This window comes from Osmerus eperlanus, chromosome 20, assembly GCF_963692335.1.
Source record: "Osmerus eperlanus chromosome 20, fOsmEpe2.1, whole genome shotgun sequence".
Taxonomy (NCBI): Eukaryota; Metazoa; Chordata; class Actinopteri; order Osmeriformes; family Osmeridae; genus Osmerus; species Osmerus eperlanus.
The window spans coordinates 2,174,918-2,199,558 of NC_085037.1; the positions used below are offsets into that span (position 1 = coordinate 2,174,918).

The 24,641-nt window shown below is 43.5% G+C and overlaps 1 protein-coding gene across 2 annotated transcripts; it reads left to right on the forward strand.

Annotated features, from left to right (window-relative positions):
- The first annotated feature begins 4,819 nt into the window (after window positions 1-4,819).
- Window positions 4,820-24,641, forward strand: LOC134040937 (CREB-regulated transcription coactivator 2-like). Of its 2 annotated transcripts, none has more exons than XM_062487119.1 (14): window positions 4,820-5,073; window positions 8,836-8,937; window positions 9,796-9,921; window positions 13,409-13,470; window positions 14,794-14,862; window positions 15,543-15,631; window positions 16,086-16,159; window positions 16,347-16,390; window positions 16,568-16,812; window positions 17,117-17,559; window positions 20,798-21,613; window positions 22,003-22,086; window positions 22,195-22,360; window positions 22,723-24,641. In XM_062487119.1, exons 1-14 carry the CDS (start codon window positions 4,903-4,905, stop codon window positions 22,884-22,886), a joined length of 2,655 nt encoding a protein of 884 aa, XP_062343103.1. In that variant the 5' UTR covers window positions 4,820-4,902; the 3' UTR covers window positions 22,887-24,641. The 2 variants fall into 2 exon arrangements, with proteins under 2 accessions (XP_062343103.1, XP_062343104.1); XM_062487120.1 differs by having other exon boundaries at window positions 9,808-9,921.

A 24,641-nucleotide genomic window follows, 5' to 3' on the forward strand; every position in this document is an offset into this window, starting at 1 on the left:
CACAGTCATACAGATTTGTTCTTCTTTCGAACTACCACGATAGGTGATGGGAAGGAAGATTCTAACTCAAGGATGATGCCAGCTGTCAGCAGCTCTTGGAGGTGTTTCCACACTGCATCCACATTTCGAGGGTGAATACATCTGACTTTGTGCTTGAAAAGCGTCTCATCGCTGAGGTTTATATGATGCTTCACTTTGTCGGTGTGACCATAGTCAAGGTCATTTAGAGCAAATGCTTCAGGCATGGAGTTCAGCTGCTCTGTTATTCTGTCTTTCCACTCAGATGGCACCGGAGAATCACCGAATGTCAAGCTCAAAGGATTGGAAGGTTCCGTTGATCTGTCACAAGAGTTACTTCAGTTAATGAGGGGCTCCCTCTCCATCACCCGCTGGATAGCATGCATCTCGGCTAACACAGTATGGGGGGGTCACTATGTCGTTCTCGGTCTCGTTCTTGAGCAGGACTGGTACGTGGCAGGGGTGTCTAAGCAGCTAGCCACCAGCAACCCACCAGGCCGGGAGGACATTGATGGCTGCTCTATGGTGACCCATCGTTCTGCGTTGGCACCGTTCACATGGACCAACCCATCGAGAGCGACCGTGCAGCCTGCTGGCACCACCTCGGGTGTGTTCCTCTTCACTTTCACCCATCCCAGGTCACCAGTGCATGCTTGTTTCTGTCTAACTTCAAGAGTCTTAAGAACTGCTTGGTAGCCGTATAATGCTAACTGAGGACGGTTTATGTTCTTCTGAATGTGGCTGGAGTAAGGGACATCTAAACAATTAGTGCCAATGAGGATTCGGGGCACATTAGTCATGTCTGGAATTGCTAGCGCTAACGTAGGTACTTCAGTTCCTACCTTGGATATGTGGAGATGAGCTTGACGTTTCTGGGAAACGTCAAGCTCATCTCCACATATCAGCAACTTAATGGGATGACTTGATAAATGGCTCTTATACAATGACAGGCGAATTGTGGTGACTTGAGATCCGGTGTCTAAAAGGCAACTGACTCTTCTTCCTTAACCCTTGTGTTATCTTCGGGTCATTCTGACCCATCAGTCATTGTGACCCACCGTCGTATTGCGACAAATTTACCTCCTACAAAAACAAAGTGAAGCATTTTCTTTTAACTGTTGGGCTGTCTCAGACCCCCCACATTGCAATGGTTAAAAGAAAATTATTTTTATTTGTTTTTGTATTGGGTAAAATTGGGTAAACACAACGGTGGTTCGTTATGAACCTTTGGGTCATGTGACCTGAAGGCAGCACAAGGGTTAAATAATTATCTGAGCTGTGCAAATATTCCCACTTAAACCTTTGGTAGTTCAATGGGCGAAGTTTGGTTTTGGGGACACTTGTTGGTCGCTAGTTCAATTCTTCTAGGGCACATTTCTCTCCTTCTATTGCCTGTTTGCCCTTCAACAGAGACTGTCAGTAGTTTAACTGATCCAATTGGAACTGCTGCTCTCTACACCAACGCCTATTTTCTTCGACCAAGACAGGGTTTGGTTTACTTTCACAACTTGGCATAATATGCCCATCTTCTCCACAGCGGAAACAGTACCCAGGACGAGGCCTGTTAGATGACGGGTTACCAAACCTTGGCTGCTCTGATGTTCTCTGATCAGCAGGTCGGTGTTCCGCTTGGGTTCCAGTCTTCTCTGAGTGTGTGTTCCTCTCTATCTGGTGGTTCTGCACCCAAAGCTCTGCAACTTGTCTCATTAAGCTGTCAGTCTCGGTAGCTTCAACATTAGAGCGTCACAGGCGTTAACTGTTTGGCGGTGTGCTGCCGTTCGGAAGCAGCAGGAACTTTTTGTGTAGGCCAAGATGCTTCATTATACATTATTCTTTAGAAGCATGTCTGTCTTCTTCTGTCCTGATAAGGAATACCAGCTCAGCATAGGAAGGTGGATGCATTTTCTTCCGCTCCAGCTGAAGGCCTGTGATCATGGTTCCAACAGCCTCTACAGAATTGCTTCAGAAGACAACGACTTTGTTCCTCCTCTACAATGCTGCCTCTTCTGATGGCTGTACTCAGGATAACTTCCAGTCTATGCAAGTAGTTTGAAGGCTTCTCACCAGCATTCTGCAAGGTGCTCATGAATTTAGTCTTCCCCACCTTCCACTGAGCCATAGACTGAATCAAGGAGCTCAAGATAAACTGAAGGTAAGGGTTGAGGGCTAACCTGCTTGATAACATCTGTGGCAGGAGGTAGTAGACTGTCTAGTTTGTGTTTCTTTGAAGGAGGTGTATTGCCATACTTAGATTGAAGCAATTAAAAACTTTAACAATAATAACAATAAAAGATTTAATGAACTGGGAGGTATTCCAGAAAGTGTGTTTAGTGAAAACCCTGAGTTGGGTAACCCTGAAATGAGGCAAACTCTGGGTTTTCCATTCCAGAAAGAGAGGTAACGCAAACTGTGGGTTAGTGTCCATGGTCACTGCCTCTGTGAACCGAACCTGCTCGCTGGAAGGCTTTCCTTAATAAACTCTGCATTTGTCCTTATCCCCTCCCACTTTCGGAGCCTGATACAGTTGGCAGACATGGGGTGTCCTTTCCTGGGTCAGCCAATCGATCTCACAGCAGATTTAATTATTTTAGCCTTACGTTAGGAGAGGATAATAAGAGCGCAATTAGATGTGCAATCATTCCCTGATTTTTCGTCACACTCCACAATTTATTTTAAAAACATTCTCAGCCCTTACATCGCTGATGTTACACACCATAGACGTGCACTCAGAACCAACCAAATGCTTTACGTTGCTTTCCATTTCTTTATAACATTGGCGATGCAGAACATCTCGGCAAAGCAACAGTGTGTAGAGCCGTAATGAAAATGGCCCTTGCACTGACCCGGGAACTCAGCAGCATTACAATGTAGCCCACTGCAGGACTAGAGCCTGGGTAGAGGTGACCATAGGGTCAAATCCCCGGTTCTAGTGCCTTTGTCGTGACATGTGTGACATTATTGTGGCATGTGTTGTTCTCCATAATATTGCCACTATTAAGAGGAGAGCAACACCCTGCCGTACAAATCATCGACCCTGAGGACGACCATCCCCTCCACCCTGCAGATGTCCAAGATGGAAGAGCAAATCATTGCCATTTCATTTGGTCTTTATTACCTACAAATAGAAATGCAACAAAGAGTATTTATATATTGTTCCTACAATTAACATTAATTCACCTGTGACTGTTCAAGCAATTCAATTTCTAGATCTGCCTTTCTAATCTTCAGCCCAAGTACACCATCTATTGGTCAGTTTTTTGCACTTGCTTCATGAGATGCAGTTTGTACAACTCCTTTACAACTGGGAATACATTAGATTACATTAAACCCAGTTCTACATACAGAATTCACCTGCCATTTACTGAACATCTCCCTGTGTGCAGCTATGCTGTGGAGGCTGATGGACCCACCCCTCCTGGCAATGCCCATCCATGCTCTCTTCAACAGGATCAGAATGTGCATTTCGTTTTTCCATTCATTATTCTCATCACTTTAGTGTACATTTGAAACTGACAAATCCACACAAGACTGTAAATAAAAGAACATCAGAGAACTACCAGTAGCTACCATACATGTAGGCCTCTGCATTCCTCTCTATGGCAGCAGTCAACGTCTCTTCATCATTATTATCATCATCCTGTGATGAAAAGCATTATGTTTGGGGTACTGCTACTACAAGTTAAAATAAGCATGATTACTTAGTATCATGTCAAATATAATTAAAACCAAAATGGTGTAGGCTACAATCACAAGGCCTATGCAAAATATGCCTTACCTGCTCATTTTATATTTCATTTTAAGCTACTGCCAAGTGCGCTTTGCGCCCGTGGGATGCACCTGCATGAACATGATATTTTATTCAAATACATTCCACCACTTTTTAACCAATAGCCTAACGGACAGTGTGGTTAAATTTCAATATATGGACCACTGCATTCAAATGTATGCAAATGTATCGGCCAGCAATTGTCTCTCCTTCTCATATTTACCAACACGTATTAACATTTATATCTGAAGTGTGGTGATGAAGTCGGACAACTTTTTTTGTCGCCGGGTGCCATGGTGGAATGGAGTTCCATTGATGTTGGCTTTTAAATAGTTAACTCAACAGTGGACGTAGGCTACTCCGAGTTGATGTAACTAATTAAAATCAGCTTTTCTGGAACCGAAAAGTCGGAGTTTCCCATATTAGGGTAAATCAATTCAGAGTTCAGGGTTGCATGGGTTCACAGTTGAACCTTCTTTCTGGAATACCCCCTGAACGCTCGACATTCCGTGGGTATCAATGAATTGAACTGAATTGACTGTGGAGTGCGCCCTCTGTAGGAACACAACAAACACAACATCCGATATCACGATGACGTCTATCAAACGCATGGCCAGTTTTATCTCTCTTCACAGACCTCCTCATTTGACACGTTTATTGTTGACTTTCTGACTATATTTTGTAAATGGACTGAGAGAAAGCTGTCACAACAAGGTCCGCCTAACACTATGAACCACTCTGATTGATGTGAAATGGGTGTCAAAAACACAATTGTCTCTTTTATTTGCAAATCGGTCTATTCAGACAGCACTAACGATAGAAATCCCTTTCAGTATTCTAAAAAAGCGTGGCCAAACATAATCCAACTAGCTCTAGAAAATATCCCACATCCTTTCCTTTTTTATTTTTAAAGCGATCAATATGGTTGAGAATGGGTTTTGTAGTCGGATTGTGGTGTTTACAACTTGAATTTCTGTACGGAAGAACTACATATCCCAGGGCGCCTCTGTAAAGACGTTTAGAAGGTGGCCCGTCTCGAATTGCCAACGGCTAGCCAGCTAGCTCGTTCTCAAGGGAGAGTTAGGGCAGTTAACTGAACTATAACATTCGTTAGGATAATGTTCATGTCAGGTACGGGAAACGGGGGCTACGGGCATGGACAGGGGCCGGGATCGAATGGTTCCTGTAATCCGCGGAAGTTTAGCGAGAAAATAGCGCTCCTCACCCAGCGACAAGCGGAGGACACCGCTGCTTTTCAAGAGGTTATGATGGACATCACGTCCACCAGGGTAAGTCAAGAGGGCAGGCCTCCGTTTAGGGGCTGCGAGAGCTAGACAAGTTGGCTACCTAGCCGTCAAAACATTCGAAAGTGACGGAGGGCCCGTGGTTCATTTCAACTTTAAATTATTAGATTGCATAAACTTGGTATTCGATACGATGAAGACGTGCACCGTTTTGAGTTTTCTGGTGAGCTGACGTACGTTCTCGTCGTCGTTGTTTTCGTCAATAATATACAACTCTGCCTATCAAACTCAGCTTGCCTTATTTTCTTCAAAGTTTAGTACTTGCCAAAAGCACCTGTTGAATGTGTAACTAGTGCTATACTTTGTCACCTCAAGGCTGTTATTCGGCTAACTGTTTAAATTACACTTCGAGAATGAGCTATTGTTGGAAGGTAGCCATAGCATAGCTGTCTTGACTAAACACCAATGTCAATATTTTTTACGCTTTTGGGAGGGGTGTGTGTGTGGGGGAGCCTGCGCTGGGTTGGCCGGTGAAAGCAGCGCTCATCAAAATGGTTCGAGAAACATGGGAGAGGAAAGCGCGTTTCATGCCCAATAGGAACAAAAGTTTAATCAACATTCGATATCGAATGCATTAGGAATAAGCACAAATATTTAACTGAGTCTGCAGTGGTCGTCAATAAAGCCTCACAGACATGACTTTGATCCTGTTTGATCCTGCAACAAAATGGGTCTCAACAAATAAGAATGAATGACAATAAACCTAACAATACCATTGTTTATTTTGTAACTCAACAGCTGGCATGAACAGGGATTTCTTTTTATTTGGTCATTAAATTGATGAGGCATATTTTTATGAAGCATATTTGACGATTACTGCAATAGACAGGTCAAAGAAGCAGGCTACACATTTGCTGAAGTTGAGGAAATGATCATGAAATTGATTATTGTTAGTGTAGTAGTTAGTTAATGTGATCTCAGTAGAACCCATTCAAACTACTTCTGTAAAACAGGGCATCATTCATCTTCATGAATGTAATAAACTGGGAAAACCTCAGCACAAAGTTCCACCTGACGTCCACATCCCATGTAATTAAATCTTATTCATATGCACACTTTATTCTTTCGTCTGATTCTCATGTTGAAGGGTTAAATGATTTGTGAGGCTATGAGATTGGGGATATTTGAAGACTGTTGGGATTATGCTACAGTGCATCACACAGAGAGCAAAGAGCTCTAAATTGAGCTGTGACTTGTCATGCTTATTCCCTCTCCATGTAACTATACTGTAAGCTATACTCTCCTATACAAAATGCTGCTGTGTCATTAAATATAGCCAAGACCCAAAGAGTGCTTTTATACACATCTGTCTTGGCAGCTCTGGCCATTCAATTTTAGTTTCAAGCAGCCTACATTAAATTTCCCAGTGTCTCATACTGAGAAGGAATAGCAGATTAATTGCGATAGTAACATCATTGTCCACCATTGTTTTATCCTGTAATAGAGATTATGAGATCTTATCTCGTAATTCTTAGAAAATATCTCATAATTACGAGAAAATATCTCATACAAGATAAGGTGTCTATTTTTTTGAGGTTGTGGGCTTCCATATGTTGAGCCTCAGTCAGACCCAGACTCAGATGAGGAGCCTGTTGTGCACCAAAATCTGTGACTAGCAGGCCCACAAGAATGGAAGTTTAAGTGTAGTTAGCATCTTTTATGCTATTGTTAGTGGTTGTGAAACATACAATATCTGAACTGAACTAAAGACACTGAGCATTGCTGATGCTCCCTTCAGGTATGTGAGCAAGTAAATTCCAACCATTTTAGCAGCAGAGTGGGATTTTGGTAGATAGTGGAAGGAAGTTCCAGGGTCCGGTTTACATATAAGAACTCCACACACTACCATGTTTGCTGTCAGACCTTTCACTACTATGCTAATGCTAACTCTCGGTACTGACAAATCCAGTCTGCACTGGAGTTTTCACGTTTCTTTACCTATTTATGGAGTGTGTCTGTGTAGACCAGATATATGTTGACCTGTTATTGAGTGTGTAGCCTTGCAGTTATATGAATCTTACTAGATCTCAGTTCCCAAGGAGAAACCCTAATTAAATTAGTTGAATGCAGCCCATGTCATGCTGAGGAACCAGCTAAGGTTGTGCAGCACTTTAAATAGCCAAGATGAGTTGGCTGCTGACTGTGGCTTTGCAGGATCATGTCATAACACTGGCTTCTGAAGCATACGGGTCTCTCTCTCCCTCTCGCTTCCTCACTTCCTCTTTCCTTCCTTAAACCCTTCTCTCTCCCTAACGCTGAGATCCTTCCCACAATGCACCACGCTCAGGGGCGTGTCAGACAAGTGAATGCAGAGTTGTAGTTCTCTAAGGTCACTGTTGTAGTTGTATAACGGTGTCATGGCCAAGCATGCAGACTTCGGTCAGGGTTTAGGCACATTTTTAGTATTAATTAATTGTAATAGTTAGTATTTCTGATAGCAGCTAGAACTAGCTAGAGCAGCTATTTTTCCAGTAACATTCACTGGCAAGCTAGTATTGTTTTCACTAACATATTTTATTGATGATTTGTACTGTGTGTGCTGGACACTAGCTGGATTTCAAGTGAAGTTTGGTAGAAAACCACAGCCCATATAAACAAACAAAACATTTGTCAGACATACATGTTGACATATGAAGAAACTTTTTATCATATTCCTTGAAATCTCTGCAAATATATTGCAACATTATTATAACACACTTGCTTTTTAGGGCTAGCAAGTGTGTGCTAAGTACACATAGACTAGCTAGTTAGCAGAGAACATAACATTGTCACATTACATAACACAAGTTATGTAATGTGAAAAGACAATTTAAAAGTACAAAAAAACACCAGGAGCACCGACAACATCGGGGATCCTGCCCCATGCCTCATTTTCTTTGTTTGTACAGAGACGTATTGAACAGGACTGGGTGTGCAGCCACACAGACAATTAGTTTCTCTTCCATCTTGAAACTGTGAAAGCTAGAAATGTTTACCATGATGAAAGGTTGCTACGTTACAAGAAACAAGAAAACAATCGAATTGGCCGTGCTCACAAAAAACACTCCTCATTTACATAAAGTTGAACATATTTCAGCACTGTTCGCTCTGCTCGCCTTCCCACAATGCACCATGCAAGCGATTTCTCCGGCTTCATTGAAAATGAGTGGAAATCTTAGCTCAAATCGCTTTGCTGTATCGGACACGCAGGGTTAGTCTCGTCCCCCCTCTCCTTCACTCTGTCATTCCTTCCCTCTCTTTCTTTTACTCACTCCCTCCCTCTCTCTCTCTCCCTCTCTCACACTCACTTTCTCCCTCTCTCTGGGCATTTTGCCATGCCCACTCACTTTCTCATTGTAGCGAGATCTAATTCCTGTACCCAGGCCAAGTCCTGTGTTGCCAATAGACATAGATCCTACTCCAGACCCATACCTAGACCAGGACCAGGGCTATGTCTAGACCAGGCCCAGTCCCATGCCTAGACCAGGACCTGCATCACACCCAGACCAGACCCATAACTAGCATAACTAGGCCCAGACCAACCATAACCAGCACTATAACTAGACCAGGCCCATACTTAGACTAGGCCTATAACTAGACTAGGCTCATAGACATTTAAACTGGTGTCTTAACTTCTTCTCCTGTATTTGTTCTTCCCCTCCCTCTTCTTCTCCCCTCCACCTCCTCTTCCTTCTCTCTTACCTTTCTCTTTTTCTCTTCTCTCCTCCTTCTACTTCATCTTCCCATCTCCTCCTACTCTCATCGCAGGTTTTGGTGCAGAGGGCGCGTCAGGCCCGAAGCCAGGGCCTGTATTACGGAGGCTCCCTGCCAAATGTCAATCAGATCGGGAGGAACCCCTCAGACTTCCAGGTGAGAGCCAGGGTGAAGCCTACAGGCCTGTTTACTGCTGCCAGATTAGACTACTCAGGATACCAGACTAACGTTTCCACTGGTGCCACCAACTTTCTTATTTGGTCGCACCCTTTTGTTTTGGTACAGCATGGTATTAAAGGCAGGGTAGGTTGTTGACAAGCACGTTTTGTCATATTTTCTGAAATACTTCACACCTTAATAACCAATAACCAATACATCTAAAGATTTGGCAGTAAAATGAAATCAATCCAATATTTGTTGGCATCGCAGGACTGTTATCAACACAACCAATCATTAAGGCTGGATGGGCACTAATGATTCAATGACATTCGTACCAAATGCAATGATTGGACGGGCTACTTGATTGTCTGCCTACCTCCCGGCAGTATTCAGGCAGCGCGTTGTTGCATGTGTTTTGGAGGGGTGGGATATTTTCAATTGAATCCTTTCAATCTCCAACTAAAATAGCTTGGTTCGCAAAACGTACCTACCGTGCCTTTAAACAATGACCTTGCATGCTGATGGATAGTTGTCTTGGTTTGTATACCCATGTTTTGCATTGAGAAAACTAAGGCATAGGATTTATGCCAGAAGATGTGAATGTAATAATACATGCTCACAATGAGCACATTGATTATTTTGTGCGATAGACTAATGCGTTCTGCAGAGAAGGGAGACTGGCGTTTTGGAATGGAAGGGAGAAAACAGGACAGAGTAACACGGCGGATATCGTAGTTAAGGCGGCAGGCGTGTGTTGCTTAGGCGGCCGCCTTAACTGAAAAGTGCTGCGGGAAACCCTGCTGATGTAATGTGAGGATGTTATGTGTTGGATTTCAATAATAATAATAGTGATAGTGTCACTCCCAGGGCCCGCCCTCCTGTGGCCCTGACTCAGGATGCCCCACGAGACGCCGCCCAATGGCAGACCCAGGACAGAGTGACGGACAGCTGAGCTTTCCAGTTCGATCTGTCAGACGACACGTATCCTTACCAAGCCGGTGGATGTAGCTCGAGCATCTGGTTGCTTCTGTAGAGAGAAAAAGTGGGTAAACCATTGAAATTGCTTATGGTGTTTACTACTAATCTGCTTCCTGTCTAGAAACAAATATACCCCAAATCCCCCTGCTCCACTGTCTAACTAGCCTGCTAAGCTAAAGCTTAACCCTCGTGCTGCCTTCGGGTCACATGACCCAAAGGTTCATAACGAACCATCGTTGTGTTTACCCAATTTTACCCAATACAAAAACAAATAAAAATAATTTTCTTTTAACCTTCGCAATGTGGGGGGTCTGAGACAGCCCAACGGTTAAAAGAAAATGCTTCACTTTGTTTTTGTATGCGGTAAAGTTGTCGCAATACGACGGTGGGTCACAATGACTGATGGGTCAGAATGACCCGAAGATAACACAAGGGTTAAGGGTTGATCCACTTAGGGAAGGTAGGGCACGCCATGACATTGAGTGAGAACATTGATACTCCCTTTCCACCAAAGTGAACCGGGAGCTAATTCGGAGCTGGTTCAAGAACGGAGCCTTCTAAGAACCGGTTTGCTTTTCCACAGGCTAGAGAGCCACCACAGTAGTGATGGGTCGTTCGCGAACGATCCGGCTCTAAGAGCCGGCTCTTGAAGGTGAACGTCGGGAGCTGGCTCGCATATCTGAAGAGCCAAATCTATTTTTAATAGATTAATACAGCCTATAACAACTAAATGATTATGAAATAATGAATTTTAATTGTATTTAAAATAATTGACTAATTCAAAGAACAACGAAAAAATACTTGTAGGCTTAAAGGCGCACACGATCATCGTCTGTCCCTGTCAATCCTGCATGAGGGAGGGCCGAGCCAACTCACACAGTCAGAGAGTAGTCAAAACTGAGCCATACGAGCCGGCACACGAAAAAGAGCCGGAATGCCCATCACTACACCACAGAGCCACGTCATTACGTCACTGTATACGTCCATCTTTCCCAGCAACGCTAGCGCGGCAGCGCCAAACACAAAGCAGAGCCCGTCTAAAGGCTGTTTATCAATCCAAAGAACGCGAGGTTGAGATGCGTGTTTTCTTTGCTATTTCGCAATACCAGAGAATGTCTAATATATCCTTAAACAGGCTCTGGCAATACCCTGGACTCGCAGCAGTATGACAACACTGGCATTATCAGCGCAACATTTTTAAACTTTTGCTGTATAGTGCTTGTGTATTACATTTGTGTTAAATATATGCTCAATAGACAAGTTTTTGAGCCGTTTCCGCTCTACTTCCTAAACTCCTCCCCTCGATGCAATCCACTTCCGTTCTGGCGGGCTGGGTTTGTTTTGCTAGCTAGCTCCGTTGTGCCGACAAAGCACTGATATCGCAGTGACAAAGAGGATATACAATTTACAACATGAAGAAAAGTGGTTCGGGAACGACGTGTGCGGTAGTTGGTTGCAAACACTCGAGAAAGCACCCGAACGAGTGGTTAGATAGAGTGCTACGACCACCAGTTTAAAACCTAGAATCGCCTATAGCCTTACAGTTATACTACAGTAGTATGCTTATTGTTTGTAGGCTATTCACATGTAGGTTGGTGTTCCTTTGTCCTATTGTTGCAGTGGATTTAATCATTCAAACCTTTCAAAGTGCCAATACACACATCTGTAAAAGCCCGGCATGAGGTGTGTAGCCAACCGGTGCTTGTTTAAAGCAGTCACAACCGGGTTCATAGGAAGAATAGATAAGTAGGCACTTCAGGCAGTGACAAGCCACTTAAATAAGGATAACAATGTACTGCCTGTCTTGTCCTTCTGAAGTTGTTAAATTGAATAGGCTGAACATCAACATGTAACATCAATAGCCTAGATAGCTGGCAAATAGCCTCGCTTTTGCCAGTCCATCATTTTGTAGCTTTTAACATGGAGCAAAGGCAATGTCAGAAGATGACTTTAGTCGGTGATTCATTAGAACATTTATTGTCTAGCTCTTCAATCTCTCAGCAAAATGTAGGCTAATTATTTGGCTAAAGGATGCCACACGTATCAGACAGAAGTTGTTCTATAAATTCGTAGCCCGACATTAAAAACATTTATAGTCGGTTGACTGATCGCGTTGTTGTAGTCAAAGGAATAAACACACAGGAACATCATGAACATTCAATGGTCTTGCCAGTTATCCTGGCAAAACATGTAGCATAATGTTCTTTATTTATTGCCAGGACACGGTCCAAGTAGCCTAGGTATACATAACATTGAAAGCTAATTCGTTTGGAATTTCTAGGCTATTGATGTTACATGTTGATGTTCAGCCTATTCAATTTAACAACTTCAGAAGGACAAGACAGGCAGTACACTGTTATCCTTATTTAAGTGGCTTGTCACTGCCTGAAGTGCCTACTTATCTATCTATTCTTCCTATGAACCCGGTTGTGACTGCTTTAAACAAGCACCGGTTGGCTACACACCTCATGCCGGGCTTTTACATATGTGTGTATTGGCACTTTGAAAGGTTTGAATTATTATATCCACATATCAATGTATAATTATTAAATCCACTGCAACAATAGGACAAAGGAACACCAACAAAATGTGAATAGCCTACAAACAATAAGCATACTACTGTAGTATAACTGTAACAGGCTAGAGGCGATTCTAGGTTTTAAAACTGGTGGTCGTAGCATTCTATCTAACCACTCGTTCAGGTGCTTTCTCGAGTGTTTGCAACCAACTACCGCACACGTCGTTCCCGAACCACTTTTCTTCATGTTGTAAATTGTATATCCTCTTTGTCACTGCGATATCAGTGCTTTGTCGGCACAACGGAGCTAGCTAGCAAAACAAACCCAGCCCGCCAGAACGGAAGTGAATTGCATCGAAGGGAGGAGTTTAGGAAGTAGAGCGGAAACGGCTCATAAACTTGTCTATAGCTCATAACATCTGTGTTTGTCATTTCACTCATTTGATAGGATTATGATAAAACGCAGCAACTGGTGTCAGCACTGCACTGCGATGCTAGGTTATCGAAAAGTCGGAGCAAATTTACAAATTAGCAGTTTCATCAATAAAATAAGCACATTTTCAGCAACTACACTGCCCACTTCTCGTTACATTTTAATTCAGATGCTGATTTACAAGTACCGTTTAGATGAAATATGAATTGTAAAAACTTAGAGCAATGGCGGTCAAAGGATTCTCTTCGTCTTGTTGGTCACGGTAACCCCGCCCCAAGCGGTTCTTACTCGGTTCCCAATCTAGTCCAGCTCCGAAGTGGTGCTTATTTGCGAACCACGTACAAACCACTTTTCCGGTTCTCAGTCTGTTGAAAGAGAAATAACTGGTTCGCGAATAAGCACCGACTCCGAACCGGCACCCAAAATGCGTTGGTGGAAAAGGGGTATGAGAAACCTGATTACTAGGAATTGTCGGTTTATGCCAATAATACGGATGACAACTCCGGGGTGCAGGTCAGCCTTAACTCCCCTTCGCCCAGATGGACAGTGCTCCCTACAGGCCAGTCCATCTGTCTCCCCCTGCGGAGCCTTGCTGGAAAAGGTAAGATGAAGATGTATGATATAATAATGCTGAATTATATACCCAATATTTCATTTAAAAGGTCTTATCGCACATTCAGTCAGAACAGTAGGGGCTATATACAAGCCTTTATATTTTTCATAAGCAACATTACGTCCTATTCCTATAATTGGGCAAGTGTGTGTGTCCAGATTATCCTGAGACCACTGCGAGGCTGGGTGACGGTCTGAGACAGGAGGAGGACGAAGGTAGAGGGGCAGGAGGGAGGCAGGAGAGGGAAGAAGAAATGCATAGGATGGAGAAGGGGGGAGGAGACTAGGGGGGAAGAATACATGTCTGAAGGGTGCTTTGTTCTATTATATCGATGAAAAGGCGTACGTCACATCCAGTGTAGGCCTCTAAAAAACCCTTTGTGACATTGCTTGTAAAAGGATCCAAAGTGATTTGACATGCCCAGAGAGCCAATACACACAGAGCATGACAGTGATTTGTCACTGCTTCTCTGTACTTAGAAGTTCACAGGTTCAGATCCTCCCTGTATGTCCTTTTTGATAAGTGTGTCTGCTAAATAAGTACTTTATTAGTGTGCTTGCTATCAGATTGCATCCCAGGGAGGGGGGTCGTAGCCGGTGAAGCCACCTCCCTGAAATGAGTTTTTGCAGGTTGGGATGTCTGCTATTGTTATCTCACATATATATTCTTATTATTTAATTATTATACCCACCTCAACTCGTTCCACAGTTTTTTCTCTATGTAGACTTGAAAGCTGTCAAAATGTGCATCTCAGTCCCCAAAGCGTTGTTATTATTTTCTGGAAGGTTCCGTAGCATGGTTAGGAAATATTTAGCTTCTTGTGGAAAAAAGTACTGCTAGCTATCCACTGCCAGCATATGACATCACAAACCAATGTGTGTTTTCAACAATGCCTACATAGCTAGCTATATCTGTGAAATCCCCTTGTTTGTTCTGCAGATGTTTCGCATATATACAGCAGGGGCGATTCTAGGATCAGACCTTTAGGGGGGGCTTAGCCCCCAATGAGAATGTGACTTGTGTTCGTAATCTGCGCCATGAAATTAGCTACCTAAGAGTCTAAAATCGCCACTGAGATACAGTTATGTCAATTATGTGTTTGTCCTTTAGTAACATGAAAATGTATGTACACCCCATAAAAACGTTTGCCTTTATCCAAATATTTGAGCATTATGGACATTTGATATTAATTTAAATAAAGGTTTTGGAGGTGATACAGTTAAATAAGCTGCCCCAGCTGTGGCAGCCACAAGCACACTTCACAATGTCCTCAGAACTTGCACCCTCTCTAGTTATGACTATTTCCTGTAGGAGCTGGGCTGAAAGCACCCAGATGGACACAAGCAAGCATATTCAGCCTTCCATGACAGCACTCAACAGGTAAACACGTCTTCTGTTATTAAACAAAAACAATAACAATCTATGAGTCATAAACAGTTACATATAGGCATATTACATAATTTGTTATTTACATTTATTCATTTAGCAGACCTTTATCAAAAGCAACTTCCAAGAGAGAGCTTTACAAAAGTGCATAGGTCACTGATCATAACAACGAGATCGCCCCAAAAACATTGTGGGTAGCCAAAACATGAATCATACATTGTGAAAAACCAAATAAGTGCCAATGGGAAGAACCATAAGAGCATGCAGTTAAACAAGTTACAATTACACAACATGAACCTCAAAAGTGCAAGAGTGTACCTGTAGAAAAGCAAGCAACAATAATATTATATTGTTGATAAGAATGTTTAGCTCCTATAGGATTATTTCATTAGGATGTGTGACACAAACATGTTACAAGACATTTAATGTTCCAAGCCCAAGAGAGTGTGAGGTCAGAGGTGACAGTTCAAAGCAAGGAGCGTATGGGTTGGGGTGTTGAGGTGGGACAGGGATCACCTGTACTGTGTACTCTGCCCTCTAATGTCTTTCCCGTCCTTCCCTCCTCTCATTCTCCTCCTTTTTTTCCCCCTCCTCTTCTCCCTTCCTCACAATCTCCTCGTTCCCTTCTGTCCTCCCCTCCTTCCCCCCTGCGCCCCACCTCCTCTCCTCTACAGGACAAACTCGGACTCTGCTTTGCACACCAGCGTGAGGAACACACACACAGGAGACCTGTTGAGCCCCACACAGAGAACCAGGCACAGAAGTATGTCCCCTGGTCTCGTCGGACATAACCCTTACTGAACATTTTGTACAATTGTACAAATAAAATGCTAGCTATCAAATGGATGGCAAAGACGAGCACTCTTGAGATCTGAAACAACATTAAGATCTACATTTTGGATTAAGTTGGTGTAAAACAAGGCACGGATACAGCATTTTAGGTTTCTTACTGTACCACACCCAATGCTATCAATTAGGTTATATGTGTAAATCAGGTTAGGTAGATTTAGGGTTTGAGTTATGGGTTATAAACTGGGATTGGAGTGTAAACCTACAGGGGGGTATCTCTCCAGGAGCAGGGTTGTAGATCTGCTGTATCTAAATGTAGTTTCAAAATGTGTATTTTTATGTGGCTTTAGCTGTCAAGAGTTATCTTTAATAACCAGTGGAGTTTTAGTGGAGTGTGAACGTCAAGACTCTCTCTCTCGTCCTTGCAGTGTTTCCGTACCCAGTGCCCCCCATAGAGGAGAATGTTCTAGAGGAGGGGAAACTGTCACACAGTTCCAGGAAGGTATGTTTACTGTGGGATGGTCACCACAATAAGCAAGGCATCCTTTGTATTATATATACTGTGTATATATTTAATTGTTTTAATCTTGCAACTGAAGTTAGTACTTGCAGTTTGATATGGCTAATCTTCAGTTTACTTTTCTCGTCCTTGTGTATTAGAGTGTCTTAAAGCTGTTCTGTTTTCCTAGTCGGCTGTGGAACACAACAAGGCCTGTGAGCTTCCTGGTATCAAGTAAGTCATCTATTCTGCCAGGATCAGCTACTCTGAAAACAACACATGTTCATCTCTGAAGCTCTCTCTCTCTCTTTCTCTCTCTCTTTCTCTCCTCTCGCTCCCTTTCTGCTGCATTCCTGTCTGTTACTTTCTTCCCTCTCCTCTCATGCCCTCTCCTCCCCTCCTCTCCTCCAGAATCCTGTCCTCCCCAGACCAGCAGCTTGGTTCTCTCCTGGACCTTCCTGCTGCCCTCAGTGCCAGTGGCTCCCTGCCAGACCTCTCCAGCCTGCACCTGCCCTCCCCACATCCAGGGGGCGCCAGCCTGGACTCAGACAGCCTCCCTGGCTCCCTCAGCATGGCCTGCAGCACAGGACACCTACCAGGGACGACCTCTGACCTGAAAGACCTGGTGGCCCGGGAGGACCAGTTCCACCTGCCAGGTGAGATCATCGGTTGATTGGTTTAGCAAATCATTGGTTGATTGAATAATTGTTTCATTGATTAAGTTATAGATTTATTTAATGTATTATTATTTATAGAGGTGTGTTTACTCTCTTTTTTACACTCTCTGTTCCACCCCCTTTTCTCTTCCACTCCTTTCCCCCTCAACTGCCTACACTCACTCTCTCTTTGATTCTCTCTGTCTCCACCTCTCATCACTATTTTCATCTCCCTCCCTCTCCTCTTTCTCCTCCCTCCCTCTCTCTCCTATCCTCTCCTCCCTCCCCTCTCCTCCTCCCCCAGGTCTGTGTGTGTCTCTGCAGGGTTCTATCAGCAACCCTTTGCTCCCCTCCTCCCTCAGTCACCCCAACATCCAATCATCTCTCAGCAGCCACTCCCTCCCATGCTCCCTAAACTCTGCTTCCTTACACCTGTCGCTAAGCAACCCCTCCCTCCAGTCCTCGCCCAGCAACCAATCCCTGCAGTCCTTCCTTAGCAACTCTTCCCTCAGTGGACAGTCCATCCAATCGGCTGCCAGCCACTGCAGCTACAGCAGTGGGATTGGTGGGTCTCGTTCGTGCTCCTCCTCCTCCCTGTCCGCTTCCCCGCGTCCTACTGGCCAATCCGTGTCCAGGAGGCGGACCCCTCTCAGCCCATTGGTGGTGCCCCCTGGTGGAGAGACTCGGTGGCACCAGACCAAGCAGTTCTCTCCTGTTGGCTCGCCGACCCTCTCCTCCATAACTCAGGTACGGTTATTATGAAATATGTCATTAATAATTCATAGTTATTTTCAGTAAACACAAACAAAGAGATAAAACTACTATCTCATCACACAGAGATATAAATATACTATTATCTCAACACACCAAGAGATAAATAAACTAATATCTAACAAACTAAGAGATACACCATGATCTCAACACACCAAGAGATAAATACACTTATTGTAACACACCTAAATATATATACACTATTATCTTAACACACCTAGATATAATTTTCCCAATTATCTAAACACACCTTGATATAAGTCAACATATAGCTAGAGATAAACCCTCTCAGGTTAATACAGTGGTATCACTGCCTAGAGATACATACTATAATACCACCACAGTGGTACTGTCAGGCCAAAAACGGTCCAAGGGCCAAAAACTGTCCTATCTGACGCCACAATGCCGTTCCGATGCAAGGACGCGTCCGTCGCTATGCCGACCTTAAATTCCTGACATTCCTGAGATGGCAACGCGTGCAAGGAGAATACTATACGCTTTGCTTTCCCCAGACATCCCAACCTGCAGAGACTCATTTCCGCTGTCCATCAGGGCCTGGGATGTTGCCACGGCAGTCTTGTCCTAGCAGTACATAGAACACATACATGGAGCTATAATATAGCTGTTATATTAAAACATATGAATTTTCAAGGAGAAAATTGAGATACATGTGTCTACTAAATGCACAGTAACTCACCTGGATGGGAATGGCCTCCACCCACTTGGTGAAGAAATCAGTCGCTGTGAGGCAGTAGCGATTCCCATTCCTGGATGACTTGAACGGTCCGATGAGCTCCACACCTGGCATACAGTCAAATACATGTTTTTGGCATTAAGTAATGGTGGGAAACTGTTTCATTTAAATGTGGAATGAGTATAACGCACCAATCATGTACCAAGGTGAAACTGGCTTGATGCTCTTCAACTCCGGTGCCTCTGTCTTCACCTTCTCGAACTTCTGGCAAGGCACACAGGTGCGGACCTTGAAACAAACGATCAAGAGCAAGTTGAGATAATGTGTGCTCCTTAGCAGTGTGTCAACAACAATATTGCTACAGTTTGTAATTGATATAGGTTTTTTTCTTACCCAGTCTTCCACATCCTTGACAATGCCACACCAGTAGAAGCGCTGGTTGATTTTCCCCAACATGCGCTTCACTGCGAAGTGGCCGGCGTGGACCTCGGTCAGCACTGCCTCCCTTTCCTCGTCAGACATGATGACCCTCCTTGGTGGCTGACCATCCTTGGCCTTCAAATACATGCAACCATCTAGAATATAAAAACGGTTAAACGAACAATTAAACAAGTCTTAAAATATTTAAGGTAAAATAAAGGAAAACTATTTAGTAGTAGTTAAGATTATTTATAACGTATGGTTAACAAATCTTACCCTGGAGCATGAATTTATCAGCTGATCTCCGGAGGGAGCGCTTGTGCCCAGGAGAGGCATCCTCCTTAATTAATTCCCTGCTGAGAGATAATTAAAAATGTCACTGAAGGATGACATATTTATGTACTGAAATTACAAAATGTCTAAGTATTAATTAATATAAGTATAAATGTCCGTTTATTTGTTTTGTAACTAGGTCCTATCTGTATTTCTCTATTATTCTGTAACACTATCTAAAGCTAACTGACTAGCTAGAAAGTTTCAACTTAATCTTAAACTTCGAAATCAATCAATTAAACAGCTAATATTACAATATAATAGGGATGGAGATTTGAACTGATTTCACTATTCGAATAGTATCCGAAATTATTTTCGAATATCCGGATAATCTATTTTTATTAATGCGGTTCCGTTATGTAATTAGCCTGACATGACGCAAAGCATACAGTAAACACATGAACCACCAAACATTCTGGAAATAATTGGGACTGTTAAGATATTAGATTAAATAAGGATTGAATAAAGAAAACAAATGAAAGATCAATTTATCAACATGACGAAAAGACAATGAACTTGAAAAAACGCTGCGTCTTCAGACGTATAGGCTCTTAAATTGGCGGAATAGCGCTGAACTATTATGTGTAATAAAAAGTTTAAAAAAATACATTGGACAAAATTAAACACATTGGGTAGGCTATCCTCGATAAAAACTAAAGACACACATGGAGAAATATTGCATATTAACTTGGATATTAACTTAGAACCGGAATCCTAGGATACGGTGCTCCACCACACAATGTAAACATAAGTAGCCAATTATGCTAGCTCTACATGGCTACTGGTAAAAAAATTAAAAAAAAGCCACAACTGCATTAGCCATACGCATTTTTATTCAGGAAAATTTGCATATAAACAGGGGAGAGGCGAGTACGGAGTCGACATACGAGCAGGCCGGCGTAGAAACGATTCTGCAGGAACTGAGGTTGCGGCGAGGTTACCTACTGCTTAGCCAGGAAACTAAGCTTGTAGCGCCAAATGAAATGAAAGGAGACTCGCAGCAGAACGCAGGGTCACTTAGCATACCTTTTTTGATGGTTTTCATCATTTCTAACGTCACAACTATTAGAATTCACACCGCGACGCAACGGGTTTTCATAAAAAAAAAAAAACGTTTTTTAATTAAACTATGCTCATAAGTATTCGAAAAAAGTATTCGAATACTAACTTACTTTAGGATATCCGGATATTCGATTAACCACGCCCATCCCTACAATATAAACAATCGGAATTACAAAATGTTATACTGATATGATAATATGTTATTCTGTAAACTAGTGTAAAGCTAGCTAACTTCCTAGTTTCAAAAGTATAAGTTACTACTTCGAAATAAATCAACTAATTACTTAATAAAAACAATATACTATATAACTATGACTAAGAACTAAATGTAAAGGGTTGATTTTAGGGTTATCTGGTGTAGATTGTCTCCGGGTGGATGTCTTGATCTGGTCTTGATGCGTCAGCAGATAAATGGCAGCTCGAGCGATGACGGTCCAAAACTGTGTGAGAGTGAGCCTGAGGTAAATTGCAATTTTGAAGCGCCTTCATAGCAACAATAGTAGCAACCAGGACAGTTTCCCGCTGCTGGCACGCGTAGATATCTCAGAAATTTAAGGTCGGCATAGCGACGGACGCGTCCTTGCATCTGAACGGCATTGTGACGTCAGATAGGACAGTTTTTGGCCCTAGGACAGTTTTTGGCCTGACAGTACCACCATCACAATACCATCTAGGAAAACTTTTAAACTCATTTTCTCTTGGTAGGGAGTTCTTCTGGACACCAGTAGCCAGGTACCCAAGGAGCAGAACCCGAACCAGGGGAGCCAGCCCACCCACCCCCCAGCCCAGGGACCCATCCTGCCCCAGCAGCAGCTCTCTGTATCGGAGGCACAGCAGCAGCAGACCTGCCTGGAGCTCCAGCCCCAGACAGCACAGCACCAGGACAAACTCCGACCAGGACACTGTCCACAACAACCACATCAGCTCCCACAGAAACAAAACATCCAGTCACAAAAACACTATTATCAACACCATCAACAAGATCAACAACAACACCATCGACAACACCAACAACATATTCAAGAACATCAACAACGACAGACCCAGGTGTATCCATACCTGTACCCGCATATTCAGACAGACAGGCAGGACCTGTCAAGTCAACAACAACTCAGCCAACATCACCAAAGACTTTACCTACAACAACATCAACAAGCACACACTCATTCATATCAACATTTCCAGCACCCCCATCCGACCCCAAACCAGCACCCACACCCCCATTCTCAGCCTCACCCCCAGCCTCTCCCCCACCAACACCAGCCCCACTCCCACCCTCATCCCCACCAAACCCAGCCGCAGAGTGTGCGTCTCCAGCCCCAGCAGATCCAACATGGCGGCCAGCTTCCCCAGCAGCAGCACAGTGACCAGCACCAGTGGGGTAACCAGCGGCCATACCTGCCATTCCAGGGTGCCGACCTGCAGAAGGTTCCTAATGGAGAGGTGGGCCGGAGACAGAACCAGGGGATGGGCTGGGGCCAGCAAAGGAGGCCACCCCAGACTCTGGAGGCTGCTTCCCAGGTAAGACCATCCACCATCAGGAACCCCTTTCTGGAGCCTTACAAGAGGGTGTGGTATATTGCCAAATAACTCATGGGTTGTGCTGTGGTTGCACTGATAATCCATGTGGATGTGCAGTAATATCTCTTGAACTATGAAAGGTATACCCATGGTATATCGTCAATGAACCACGGCTGTCAACCAATCAGATTTAGAGGTCGGAACTACCCTTTATATTTCACTACCACAACTCCTACCATGATCCCATACCCTAACAAAATGATCTTATTTCTGGGTGTGTCTAGTGTGGATCGTGAGATGCTGCCTGCTTACGATCGGGGGTTCAGGTGTCATGTCTGGTTTGGTCTCAGGTTCATGTCTGTGGTCAACAGATGTGTTGTTGTTTTCAGAGTCCCTCCTCCCTGGACCATCTCCAGAAGGGCTACATGGGCCTCCACCTGACACCCAGCCAGACTGAAGCTCTCTCACAGCAGGTGGGAACTCCTTCATCTCTGGGTCTCTGTCTTATAAATATGTCTCCCCTTCCCTCTTTATAGCTCACACTCTTTCTCCTTTTTCCCGCTCTCCATCTCTCCCTCCAGTTGGTCCAGCTTCGCAAGGAGCCTCCCTGGTCAGAACTGCCGGGGATGGACCAGAACCACAGCAGCACAGAGTTCCAGAACCACAACAGCACAGAGTTCCAGAACCACATCAGAACAGGGTTCCAGAACCACAGCAGTACAGAGTTCCAGAACATGCCTATGACAGGTAGGACCCATTGAGAAAGACTTCTAGTTTGACCCTTTATTTATCCAGAAGAAAAGATGATGACATAAAACCTGGATATATCTATCCAGCAGGGTGCAAAATTTACTTTCTTTTGTCCATCGGCTAAATGGCTAACGAATGTTCAAATTTGACTAGCCACTCAATAGATTATCATAGTTATTTGGGCTGGTGAGTATAGAAAATCTACTAGCCTCTTGCATGTTTTACCAGTATTTGTCTGGCGGATGCTGCTAATTGTGTGCCCTGCTGTCCAGTAAACACCTACAGTACTGTGTATCTCCTCCTCATTTTCCATCTCTCTCCATTACCCCCCCCCCCCCCCCTCCCCACTCACCTGGCAGTGTACAACGACCTAGACACCCTGCCCATCCTGGGCTTTGATGACGACCCGTTCAGCCTGGATGACCCCCTGCAGATCGACCCTCTCGACCTGGAGGAGCTCCACATGCTGGGGGGGGACAAAGGGGTGGAGGAGGCGAGCCTGTGCTCCACCCTGCTCAGATGACCCTCTCCCTCCTCCACCACCCTCCTCTCCCCCTGCCCCCAACCCTCCCCTTTTCTTCTCCACCCTCTGACACCCTCCTCTCCCCCCTGCCTCCTCCCCCCCCCTTCCCTTCCTTCACGCCCCTATTCAACCTCTTCTCCCTCATCCCCCATTCTCCCCCTTCTTCTCCCTAGCCTCAGCCCTGTATTTACAAACAACAATGTATTCATCCAGCAGAGGGACCTATGACCTCTTCAGAATCAGAATTGTGTTTAATCGCCAAGTGGTCACAAACAAGGAATTTACTTTGGTGGGCAGGTGCATACAGTGAACATTTAAACATAATGAACAAAAGGAAAATGTAGAAAATGTACAACAAAATAAAATAAACTACTGGCAGAGCTATACAATATAATATAAAATAAAAAAGATTATAATAAATTTATTTTTTTATAGTAGTCAAATGCTCTACCACTGAGCTCTACCCATCCTCTCAGTATGCTAACATGTAGTTGAACTGCACCCTACTCAGGTTCCAACTCTGGGGGTTCTGCCAAACTCAGGATCATGCTCTATACTACACAGGAGTCTCCAGAGAGAGGCACGAGTGGCCGACACTAGATGAGGTAACAAGGGTCGAGCACCAGCAAGCATTGAGCATTTCTCTCTGAAATAAGTAGTAGCCAGTAATAAACCATGCTTTCATAGCCAAATTAATGAATGAATAACTTTTTTTTAAAATGTAAAAATAGCTCTTAGAAAAGTTCCTCTGCCCCTATTTCATATCTCAGTGAAGTCAGTGCCTGTCATCGTTTTTCCTGTCTTAGCTTGGGTTCAGGTCATATGTTAGGATCAATATATTATATTACATAAATTATGGTATATTCAACCTAGGTCATAGCTGGCCTCGTGAATAGGCTGGTCTGGTAACCATACAGCTCTACATAGGCTCTAGGTCATGAAAAACAACATTATATAATAATGTTGGAGACCTCAATTTGCTACACCTTTACACATACACATTCTCATGTACCATGGTTATGATTTCCTGTTGTGCTTTGCCTGCAGTGTGGACTCTCCCTGAGCCACACTTGTGTTTTAGGAGGATTTGGGGTTTTGCTTTGGCACATTTCTGCTGTTGCTCATTCAATACAATACACCCTGGAGAGAAACTGAAATAATGATGTAATAATGCCCTTGGACTGGTGACGGGCCAAAGCATCATCAACATAACCTGTTACCCTCTCCTACTAAATCTGATTGGTTGTACAGACAATGTGTTGCCCAGTACCCTTCTGTGATTGGACGGCTCTCAGACAACAGTATTAGTCCACATTCTTCTATGTCATTGTAAGACAACCAATGGGAATTGCATTTCTTTACATTTTACTTTGTATTCATTTAGTCAGGACTGCTGTTGCAACTACAGCAGCTACTTGCATGCAGTGAAGCATTGGAATGTCTAACCCTTTCCAAAACAATGCACCTTACCATAGTCTACTTTATAAGAGATACATGCAACAATATCTGAATATGAAGGTATATATTTGTTATATATTTTTGTATTTATTTTGAGCTTTTGTTTGTGATACATTAATGTTCATAGAAAAGCGATATGTAAACCACCCTTTTCACTCTCAGGTAGAGATGAAAAATGTAATGTAATTTTTTTACAAAATGTGGCCAAGCAACTTTTGTAACATTATTTTGCTATGTGCTCAAGAAAAACTTCCACAAATGCCTGATAAATAAAACTAATTTGTTTGTGAAAAAGCC

Excerpts from the sequence above, each read along its gene's own strand:
- LOC134040937 (XM_062487119.1), top strand. The coding sequence starts at position 4,903 with ATGTTCATGTCAGGTACGGGAAACGGGGGCTACGGGCATGGACAGGGG. Across the intron at positions 8,938-9,795 it reads GGAACCCCTCAGACTTCCAG|TGTCACTCCCAGGGCCCGCC; the intron begins GTGAGAGCCAGG and ends TAATAGTGATAG. Across the intron at positions 21,614-22,002 it reads CTCTGGAGGCTGCTTCCCAG|AGTCCCTCCTCCCTGGACCA; the intron begins GTAAGACCATCC and ends TGTTGTTTTCAG.